Source organism: Sinocyclocheilus rhinocerous, unplaced genomic scaffold (genome assembly GCF_001515625.1).
Source record: "Sinocyclocheilus rhinocerous isolate Xijiao unplaced genomic scaffold, SAMN03320098_v1.1 scaffold1907, whole genome shotgun sequence".
In the NCBI taxonomy this organism is placed as follows: domain Eukaryota; kingdom Metazoa; phylum Chordata; class Actinopteri; order Cypriniformes; family Cyprinidae; genus Sinocyclocheilus; species Sinocyclocheilus rhinocerous.
The window spans coordinates 399258-410962 of record NW_015628766.1 but is presented as its reverse complement, the minus strand read 5'-3'; the positions used below and the strand labels follow the sequence as shown (position 1 = coordinate 410962).

Genomic DNA, 11705 nt, shown 5'->3' with positions numbered 1-11705 from the left:
GACTAGTTAGGTACGCAGGAGCTAACCCATTAAGGGCCTTATAGGCAAGTAATAATATTTTGTAACTGATACGGAACTTAATGTGTGTGTGTGTGTGTGTGTGTGTGTGTCTAAGAAGAATGTCACTAGCCAGTCTGCATGTAGAATGGCTCATGAACCATCAATATTAGAATGTTTCATAAAGTTTCTATAAATTGTTATATTACAATAGATGGTCCTTATATGTTCAAAGGCAACAGTCCAAGGTGTCTTTTATTTGGTATTTTACCCATCAAACAAGCATTAAATAACATGTCGCCCTTTTCATGCTTCTTCAAGCTTCAGGGTCAAGTTTATAAATGCTAAGCATTAGCAAGCTGCTGTCTAGCTATATGCAACTCTCTAGGAGCAAATGGCAGCAAGATCTTAGAAAATCATCTTAGAAAATAACAACATGAGTAGTACATCTTGTCAGGCAGGAAAAAAAAAAGTTTATCACTAACTGTGCTGTCAATGTACAGTAGGTGGCACCAAACAGAGCATGGGTCACATAAAAAAATTGGTAATGTGAAAACTGTCATGAACAATCCCATTCATTTTCTGAGGGGATTAGAAAAAAACATCTTAAATAAAGATAAACCAAACCAACTTAAGAAATTAATCACAACATTACAACCGTTGATTTGAAGGTAAAAAAAAAGAAATAAAGAAATTAGAAAATGACTCATCCCAACAAGTATTGTGAATGAATGATTTTATCACATTTTAAATGACTATAAAATTACATGTCATTGATCCTGAGCTATTCATAGGCCTGTCTTGAAAAGTTGACACATTATTACTTAATTTCTTTGAATGAAGAAAAAAATGGGTTTTTACTTCTTTACTGCATCTTGTGAGCATCTTGTGCCTGGTGCAGAAAAAGCTCTCTTTCTGAGAACCCTGTGTTCTCTTTCAACGGTCCCACCCATAAAGTTTTGAGTAAATCAGACCCTGTTTACAGGTTTTTACTGTAATTTTACGGTTTTTACTAGAAAAATTGTTGCTTTTTGAGAATACTTTTAAGAATATTATGTCAGTCTCCAACTATGCATTATTAATTCATTGTACAATACATATAACACAAAGTTAAGATGGGTTGTGAAATTTAGCAAAGGAATTACTATTTATTTCTATTTTTGCTCTTTCAACGCATTGTTATTCACAAGTGACAGTCTCTCCCTTCATACTTTGAGTTTTCCACTTCTTCTCAACTGAGAATTTCTTTCTTTTAACTGCTTTCCCACTTTTGGCAGGTGGTGATAGTGATTTTGTTCATGTGCAGGGTAATTATTGTAACTCAGTTTGCCTGGCCAGTGAACACTCATGCCAGATCTAGTCATGGTTCACTTGCACGCTAATGCAGTCACATGCCTAATGGATCAGCGCCAAAGTCTAATACTTTAGACTCAGTTTACGGTTATAAACAATATAACATTTGTGCTTAAAGTGTGATTTTGTACTCCAGAGAGAAAATTCTTACTTTATTGTGCATGCTGGTTGCAGTGTGTTTTGAAACAAATTTTTCTGTAATCTACTCATTCTGTCTATACAGTGGCATTGCTAGAGATTCTGGGCCCTTTGCACAGATTTGTGTTTGATCTCAGCCTGGCCCGCCCCAGGACATCGTTGTTGGCCCATCTAAGCCTCTGGGCCCTATGAACTCAGTCCCCCTTTTCCCCCCGATCACGACATCCCTGTGCCTATATAGCCAGCAGTATTGTACACCCAAAGCTGCTTATAGACCTGATTTATGATTAAAGAAATGTCTGTTCATGTCCATATAGTTTTTTTTAAGCCAAACTAGCTTCCTTATAAAAGCAGCTATATGTTAGAAACGATGTAATGTGCTTTATCTAAGTGCCAGACATCTTAAGAAACGTTTTAATCCAAAAATAGGGATGTATGTTATTACAAATGGCCACCTGACTCATGGTTGTCTGTCACTTGTTTCTCCAGCATCTAACCTCATCCCTGTTGGCAGTAGCATTCCTCTCTTCCTTCGGGAGCTCCATGCTGTATGGTTATAACCTGGCTGTTGTTAATTCTCCTGCAGAGGTGAGTGACACCACAAACACAGTTTTTCACATAGCCTCACATAACACTTTTTTATGCAGCTGGATTAAATCACCTACTTGCTGAAACACAGAGTCACAGTTTTTTCACTTCTTTCCTTCAATGTTGATTGAAGGTTTGTTCTTCACGTTTAATATCCTTCAACATAACATTTAATTTGAATGAAGACTATTTAAACTATGATTGATGTCAGTACCACAAGGTGTTAAATAATTCACTCTCGATTACAGTGGAGGCTTTAAATACATATAATTTCTGCCTACAAGTCACAAGTCCTGAATAGAAGTATCAGAGCGCGATCATACTGAGAGTATAACTGCAGCTTGTGAAAGAGTAATGAAACAGGGAGGATAAACATTTAGCCTTCTAAATGTTCATTTAGAAGAAATAAATATGACAATAGCAAAAATGGGATCGAAAAAGGTCATTCAAATGAAAGAGAGAGCAACATAGAGAGAGAAAAATTCAACCATCACATGACACCATATCTTTTTTGGGGAGAGTGAGTTTTTCTCTACAGCGATTACATTGATCCATTCCAACGTCTGTCCTAATAATTTTGACTTGTGTTATTTTGATTTGCTATCATTCGCTATTTGTCTAATTACATGAGACTAGAGGCCCATTTATTCAAATTTGATTGTGATCAGCCTAGAAGTCCTCCAACACATACTTGCTCTAATTTAATTAAAGGAAAAGTTCACCCAAAAATGAAAATTTACTAAAAAATGTACTCACTGGAACAGATTTGGAGAAATTGAGCATTACATCACTTGCTCACCAATGGATCCTCTGCAGTGAATGGGTGCCGTCAGTATTAGAGTCCGAACATCTGATAAAAACGTCACAATAATGCATAAGTAATCCACATGACTCCAGTCCATCAATTAATGTCTTGTGAAGTAAAAAGCTGTGTGTTTGTAAGAAACAAATCCATTATTAAGGTGCTATGACTTTAAACCATCGTGTCTGGCCAAAATACTAGTCCATAATATCCATAATAACTCTTCCTCAAAGTGAAAAAGTCCAACCCCTGTTGTCCTCTCACATCAAAATGTATATTTTAAGAGCTACACAGGATCATATTTTCTTTGTTCTTCTCACAGTACATAAAGGACTTTTATAACCAAACCATTGTGAGGCGGAATGGGTCAGGAGTGGATGAAGAGACTCTCACGCTTATATATTCAGTCACTGTGTCTATATTTGCCATTGGAGGACTGGTGGGTTCTCTCACAGTGGGAATGCAGGTTACCAGATTTGGGAGGTGCAATATGTTTTTTCCCCTATTAAACTTAATACGAATAGTTTCTGAAATGTTGTCTCATTGTATCAGCTGGCCAAATTGCAATAGCTGCTTGAATGCTTTGTGCATCTTTCTAATTTGTAGAAGAGGGACACTGGTACACAGCACAGTTCTGGTGTTTATAGCTGGAGGGCTGATGGGCTTCAGCCGATTATGTGGATCTCCAGAGATGATCATCATTGGGCGCTTCATTATAGGGATACATTCAGGTAATTAGTTTCATTTAATATGGAAGGCCTTAAATGCCAAAAATGAACATTCTGTCATCATTTACTCACTATGTCATTTCCATAACTGTATGACTTTCTTTTTTTACTGTGGGACTTAAAAGAAGCTTTTTTTGACAGTTGTTTTTTTCTTTTTATTATGCACGCAGAATACATTTAACAATTTTAGTTTAGTCCTTTCTTAAATATATACACTTAACTATGTCCACTCATATTGGATTTGAATTTTCTCTTGGATTTCTAGTGGCATCATTAATAATCTTAATTATAATCTTATGTATTGAGCTGCTGTAGTGATATGTGCTTCTCTGTTGTGCTTCTGTAGGGATTTCTCTCAGCGTAGTGCCCATGTATCTGGGAGAAATTGCTCCGAAGAATTTCCGAGGCTTCCTAGGACTCGTGCCCAGCATCTTCATCTGTATTGGAGTGTTTATTGCTCAGATTCTGGGACTCCATGAGATCTTGGGCAAGGTGGTTCCCTTCTATTTTATTTTATAACATTAGACTGTCTTTCTCTTGTTATGAACGTCACAGATTAATTGATATATCCTTAACTTTTTGTTGTTTTAAAACAGATCTGTTACTGCTTTGTTTTCAGTTTTGTTAAGTCTTCTTATCATCATCATTTGGTTGTTCCACACAGGAAGAGCACTGGCCTCTGTTCCTCTCTCTAGTTGTGGTGCCTACATTCATACAGCTCTTGTTGTTGCCATGGTTCCCAGAGAGTCCGAGATATCTGTTGATGGAAAAGCGGAACATTCATGCCACTATCACAGGTAAAGACTTTTCTTACTTAAAAAAAACAGTTCACCCAAAAATAAAAAATGTATTTACTATCATGCTGTTCCAAATCCGTATTACATTCTTCTGTGGAACACAAAAGATGTTTTTTTTTATTTTTTTTTTAAATACCCTGAAAATTATCAGTGAATAGCAAAGTTTTGCTTCACATAGAGCAATTGCATAACTTCAGAAGACTTACAGTATATACCGCTTATAAAAGTTGCATGGACTATTATAATGCTATGAGGCTTTTGCATGGAAAACAGTGACCACTGCATTCTCTCGTGTGTAAAAAAAAAAGTTTTGCAACTTAAAATCTTCCACGAAACACGAAAAAACTAAAAAAATCTAGAAATTCTTCTGATTGTTCATTAAGAAGATTGAATTGTGTTGGAGGGATTAGTGGCCAGACCAGCAGACTCTCATAAGTATTGTTCGTTATAGGGATACATTCAGGTAATTAGTTTCATTTAATATGGAAGGCCTTAAATGCCAAAAATGAACATTCTGTCATCATTTACTCACTATGTCATTTCCATAACTGTATGACTTTCTTTTTTTACTGTGGGACTTAAAAGAAGCTTTTTTTGACAGTTGTTTTTTTCTTTTTATTATGCACGCAGAATACATTTAACAATTTTAGTTTAGTCCTTTCTTAAATATATACACTTAACTATGTCCACTCATATTGGATTTGAATTTTCTCTTGGATTTCTAGTGGCATCATTAATAATCTTAATTATAATCTTATGTATTGAGCTGCTGTAGTGATATGTGCTTCTCTGTTGTGCTTCTGTAGGGATTTCTCTCAGCGTAGTGCCCATGTATCTGGGAGAAATTGCTCCGAAGAATTTCCGAGGCTTCCTAGGACTCGTGCCCAGCATCTTCATCTGTATTGGAGTGTTTATTGCTCAGATTCTGGGACTCCATGAGATCTTGGGCAAGGTGGTTCCCTTCTATTTTATTTTATAACATTAGACTGTCTTTCTCTTGTTATGAACGTCACAGATTAATTGATATATCCTTAACTTTTTGTTGTTTTAAAACAGATCTGTTACTGCTTTGTTTTCAGTTTTGTTAAGTCTTCTTATCATCATCATTTGGTTGTTCCACACAGGAAGAGCACTGGCCTCTGTTCCTCTCTCTAGTTGTGGTGCCTACATTCATACAGCTCATGCTGTTGCCATGGTTCCCAGAGAGTCCGAGATATCTGTTGATGGAAAAGCGGAACATTCATGCCACTATCACAGGTAAAGACTTTTCTTACTTAAAAAAAACAGTTCACCCAAAAATAAAAAATGTATTTACTATCATGCTGTTCCAAATCCGTATTACATTCTTCTGTGGAACACAAAAGATGTTTTTTTTTATTTTTTTTTTAAATACCCTGAAAATTATCAGTGAATAGCAAAGTTTTGCTTCACATAGAGCAATTGCATAACTTCAGAAGACTTACAGTATATACCGCTTATAAAAGTTGCATGGACTATTATAATGCTATGAGGCTTTTGCATGGAAAACAGTGACCACTGCATTCTCTCGTGTGTAAAAAAAAATGTTTTGCAACTTAAAATCTTCCACGAAACACGAAAAAACTAAAAAAATCTAGAAATTCTTCTGATTGTTCACTGCATTAAGGTTGATTGAATTGTGTTGGAGGGATTAGTGGCCAGACCAGCAGACTCTCATAAGCTGTTATTGTTCGTACTGTGATCTCAAAGCTTCAGAAGCTGGCACTACAAAGGTCCATCAGTCATACAGCAGCTACCAGGCAGGATAACTCACTGACTGTAGCAAAGAATGTGAGACAGGATTAGAGGAGAGTAGCAGCAGAAACATTAAGCCATTTCCATACAGAATCTTGACATATTTGTGTGATTTAAATGTAAGAATGAACAGATTTATTCCATAGCTTAGCTAACTAGCATCAACATATGATTGTGTTGTATAGGCAGAACTTTCTCCAAAGTTTTTTTTTTTTTTCTCCACACTTTATGGTATTTTTCCTTGCCACAGCGGCCTTTGGCTTCTTACTTAAAAAATACAGTTAAAGTTAACTACTGATCAGGTATCAAGGGGGCAGGGCCAAGACTAGACAGAAGAGCACATGGCACAGAGAAACAATCATAAAGCCATGTGCATAAAGTTCATGGCAAAGCACACATAACATGTGCTCCCACAAACACAAGACAAGACAGAAGAGCACATGGCACAGGAACCACCCAACACCATGAGCTCACACAAAACACAATGACAAGACAGAAGAACACATGGCAAACAAACCATCATCTGCCATGCGCTCAAACAGAAAAAACAACAACATGCAAAACAGAAATGCACAGAGCATGGATGTCAGGATTTTGACACTGAAACTGAACCAAGACTAGACCAAAGTGTGTCCAGACACCATGTCCCGAACACCCAATGCGTAAGGTAAAAGAGCACACAGCACAGAGAACAACCCCAAAGCTGTACACTCACACGAGGATAAGACACACAACACATGAATGTCAGGATCCTGTCACCAAACTAAGAATAAGAACAATGAAGGTGACAGGACCCTGACACTATTGTTCTGCTTTAAAACAATGCGCATTGTAAAATACACTATATAAATTAAATTGACTATTTTTATTTATTTTTTATTCATGAGGATCCTTGAGAAAAAGAAGTACACTTTAGCATACTTTTAAAATATGTTTATGTATTACATAAATAGTATACTTTAAAAGAATACACTTAAGGGCGAATGAATGTAACATTTTCAGACACTAAATGAAAAAGTATAGGTAAAATTTGTATAAGATGCAATTAGCTTGAACTGTACTTTTTTAAATAGGACATTTTATATGTAATTTCATAATTACTTTTATTGTCTTTGACAAACGTTTAAAGTTCACTGCCGAATGTACTGATAAGCATTCATGGCATTTCTTTTTTTTTTTTAAAAGATTTATTTTTGGCATTTTTATTTTGATAGGACAGTATAGCAGTGACAGGAAGCGAAGTAGGTGAGAGAGAGGGGGGAGGGATCAGGAAAGGTCCACGAGCCGGGACTCGAACTTGGGACGCCTGGAGCACAACGGCACTATATGTTGGCACACTGCCCACTGAGCTATTGGCACCAACGCATTCTATTGGAATGTTTATGTCATGTATTTAAATATATTTATAATTACACATTTGTCATGATGATGTTTCTATTTAGTACATTTAAAATTCTAACTTTAAATGTAATATCGAATAACACTAAATTTTAAATTATGATCAAGTACTTTACATGTGCTTTAGTATGTTAGTCAAAAATTCAAATAAATGTACATTAAAGCACAACAAAAGATTATTAGAACAATTTAAAACGTACTTTAAAGTAAAACTTTTAAGATTACATTTCTACAAAGGGCACTTTTTAAAAGTGTAGAGATACCAGAGTATTCTGTTGCTCTGATTCTCTGCTGTTTTGACGTGATCTGATAGAATCTAATGTAATTATATAATGACGCTCAGATTCTGATTCCTCTTTGCAGCACTGAAGTGGTACCGTGCCAAGTGTAATATTCAGGCTGAGGTGGAGGAGATGCAGGAAGAGCAGCGCTCTTTGTCCTCAATAGAGACTGTCTCAGTATTGCAGCTCTTCAGGGATCCGTCTGTTCGCTGGCAGATTGTTACAGTCCTTGTGGTCAACGCTGGGATGCAGCTGTCAAAATGGGGCAGTAAGATATCTTACACGCATCAAGGCTGCATTTATTAGATCAGAAATGCAGTAAAACTTGTGAAATTTTATTACAATTAAAAATAACTGTTTTCTATTTTAATATATATTAAAATGTAATTTGTTCCTGTGATGCAAAGCTGAATTTCTGTTATGTTTTTAGCTGAATTTATGTTTTTTTAGAGTGTGTGTATATCTATATCTATATATATATATATAGAGATATAGATATAGATATATATATATATTGATGGTTCTTTTATCTGTGTTAGGGTCATGTATCCTTTATGCGCTATGTTAGTGTGGCCTGTGTGGTTGGAATCATCGCTGGATTCTGCATAGGGCCTGGTGAGGATCTCACTGAACATGAATTTATCTGTCATATTTATCATCATATTTTAGTCTTCATGTACATCTGACTCTTAAAAGTTGCCCTTTATATTTGTAATCTTCTAAATAGGTTATATTCATGGAATGACATTAGCAGAATTACTCATTCTAAAATGAAGCCAAGGTTTGCCGCCATAAAGCATTTTATTTGATAGACTAGTGCCACCTGCTGGTGAAAGAGTATTTGTTGTTTTGAAAAATGTGCAGTATATGCAACATTATGTATATGCTACCTAACTTATCACATAGCTGTGTTGCTTTTTTAAATTAATTAAAATATATTGTGTTAATGTGACTTTAATGCTGTTATATGTTTGCTCCTGCACAGCTGGTGTCCCGTTCCTCATGACAGGAGAGCTCTTTAAACAATCCCATCGACCTTCTGCCTACATTGTAGGAGGATTTGTCAACTGGATATCAAACTTCACTGTGGGATTTGTCTTTCCATTTCTTCAGGCAAGCCTGATTTGTCAATCCATGTTGATATTTTAAGTAAATATAAAGATAGTCATATATGAAATGTCTTTAAAAATTACAAGAACATAATTGTACAAAACAAAAATGACAGTATAAACATACAGATTTCTGTATGTTGTTTTAATAAAGTTGCATATATAAATAGAATATATATTGTTGACCTGTATGGTTGCTACACATAATACCCTATAAAAATCGTCATGTACTGTAGATATTATTAACATAAGTAAATATACACATTTTACTATGGGGATGTTATGCATGTTATAAACTTACATCTTCATCTATGACAATTATATATCGCCCTTTACGTAACAAAAATGTTAATATCACTCTTGATATAGGGCGATATATGTCATATGTTACATTGCTGTACATGTTTAATTGCAAATTATATTGTCAGCATACTAATTGCTCATTTTCAAGTTAAATTGGACTTTTAATCCCAGATTTTCATTGTATTTTCAGATGTCAGCTGGTGCATTCTGTTATCTGGTGTTCTGTGGTGTTTGTGTGGGGGTGGCAGCCTACGTTTTCTTCATCACCCCTGAAACAAAGAACAAAACCTTTGTGGAGATCAGTCAGATGTTCGCGTCAAGAAATGCTTGTGAAGTTGAAAACCAGCCGCTGGGAACCACTGACCAACTCAGGCTCAAAAATATGAATGGGTATGGTGCACTGGTGCCTGGAGATGTGGAAAAAACGGACAGGACAGAGAAATAGTGGTGAAGAAAGAAGGCAGTGTTGTTTGTATGCTGTGTTCTGGTGCTACAAAACACTTCTGTGTACTGCGAGAATGTGATGTTTTCATGAATTATCCTGTGTCATTAGATCACTTACCAAAGCACCATTAAAGTAGCCCATATGACAAGTACTATGGAGCTCTTTATGGTGCATTTGTTTGCAAGTCTTCTGAAGCCATACTATAGTTTAGTCCGTAATGAACAGACTAAAAATGGAGCTTATGCACTGGTTGGAAATCAACAACATCTCATGTTATTGCTTGACTAGTAACCAAACGTCAAATCTGCACATTAGATGCCATATTTAGAGAGTTTCAAAACTCTCCTGTTCATTTTAAGATGTAATTAATTGCATTCTTCTCAAGAAAGCTTGCAGCACATTGAAATTTGAACTGCTTCAACTTTGGTTTGTTCCTCATTCAAAGCTTTCGTATGCCTTCAGAAGACTAAAAATATAGAGCACAGGTCATATGGACTAGAGTACAGTTCAAAAATTTGGGGTTGGTAAAAAATTTTTATGTTTTCTGCTCACCAAGGTTGCATTTTTTGACCAAACATACAGTAAAATCATTAATAATGTTACATTTTCTTACAATTTGAAATAACTGTTTTCTATTTTAACATATTGTAAAATGTAATATATTCCCTGTATATAGCAGCCAGTCTTAAATGTTACATGATCCTTCAGAAATCATTCTAATGTGCTGATTTACTGCTCAAAAAACATTTATTATTACTATCATCAGTGGCGATTGATGATTATTTGATGAATAGAACAGCAAATAGAATAGAAAAGAACAGCAGTAATAGATTTTGAAATAGATTTTTTGTAACATAATAATTGTCTTTACTGTTACTTTTGATCAATTTAATGTGTCCTTGCTGAATAAAAACATTAAATTCTTTTAAAAAAAAAATAAAAATACTTGCTGACTCCAAATATTTGAACAGTGGTGTACGTTTGTAGTATAGAAAATATTTGTGATGATAAGTCTTTTTTTATCATAACCTCCGGTTGCATTACAGGTAAACTGTTCCTGTTCTGCAAATCACTTTAAATAAGAATGCATAGGCTAAATGACAAATAACCAAAGAATCAGGTAAGTAATTCTTATGTGGTTTGTACTCTAAGAAAAAGAGGATTTCTATTCCACCTACCTGTTTAAATCTGTCAGGTATAACATGGCTAAAAGTATTATTATTATTATTATTATTATTACCATCATCATCATTGTTGTTGTTGTTTATGAAGTAAACTGTCCATTCAGTAGTTTTATTTGCAGCCTTATGATAGCTATAATGTGGCCAAATCATCTTAATGGATTGTATTTTCCTTAAGTCATATTTTTTATACTGTCCTTTCCTTTATTCATGTAAGGGGGTATGTTCTTGGCTAAGTATTTTTTTCTTTTTTTTTTCTTTCAGAACATAAGGGCATTTTCCTTTACGGGGTACACATAATAATAGTCAATGAACTTTAAATGATTAAATATGTTAACAAAATAATTAAAACCAAACTGACAAAGCAAGTCAAATTTCTGAAAAGTAATGACTTGTAAATGTGAAATATGTTGTAAGCTATTGATCAACAACACAATTGTTGTTTGAACAAGATGTTTTTTTTTTCAAGTATTAATTCAACAACTGTTTGTCATGTCATGTGACTTACTTTATTGATATGTAGTATGTGTATTTGTAAAAGACCACAGTCTGACATGTGCAGGAAAAAAACAGCAGAGGGCACACCAGGACATAAATATGACCACAATTTTTTAAAAACATTTTCTGAATGATATATAGGACATGGGTCTTCAATGTGATTATCCCCACATGAAAGGCCCCCTTCCTAAAAAATAAAGGCAGCTGTCCTATATATTTTCATATATAAAGATGAATTTATACTGTTTGAGAAAAGGTGTCATGCTGTAAATACAGTACAACATGTCTGTAAAATTAAATAATTAGCTTTGTTT

The 11705-nt window shown here is 34.9% G+C and overlaps 1 protein-coding gene and 1 long non-coding RNA gene across 2 annotated transcripts in view; both read left to right on the top strand.

Annotated features, from left to right (window-relative positions):
• Nucleotides 1–5044, top strand: part of LOC107738475 (solute carrier family 2, facilitated glucose transporter member 9-like) — a 5851-nt gene extending 807 nt beyond the window's left edge. Inside the window, exons 2-7 of the mRNA XM_016550235.1 lie at nt 1978–2076; nt 3201–3361; nt 3485–3609; nt 3953–4098; nt 4271–4403; nt 5034–5044. Of these exons, the coding sequence (XP_016405721.1) occupies nt 1978–2076; nt 3201–3361; nt 3485–3609; nt 3953–4098; nt 4271–4403; nt 5034–5044 (675 nt within the window). The remainder of the gene's footprint in view (nt 1–1977; nt 2077–3200; nt 3362–3484; nt 3610–3952; nt 4099–4270; nt 4404–5033) is intronic.
• A 243-nt stretch (nt 5045–5287) lies between these two features.
• On the top strand, nt 5288–8074 carry LOC107738480 (uncharacterized). Its single transcript, XR_001639885.1, has 3 exons — nt 5288–5355; nt 5528–5660; nt 7938–8074. It is a non-coding gene; the product is annotated as an uncharacterized LOC107738480 (long non-coding RNA).
• The last annotated feature ends 3631 nt before the right edge of the window (nt 8075–11705 follow it).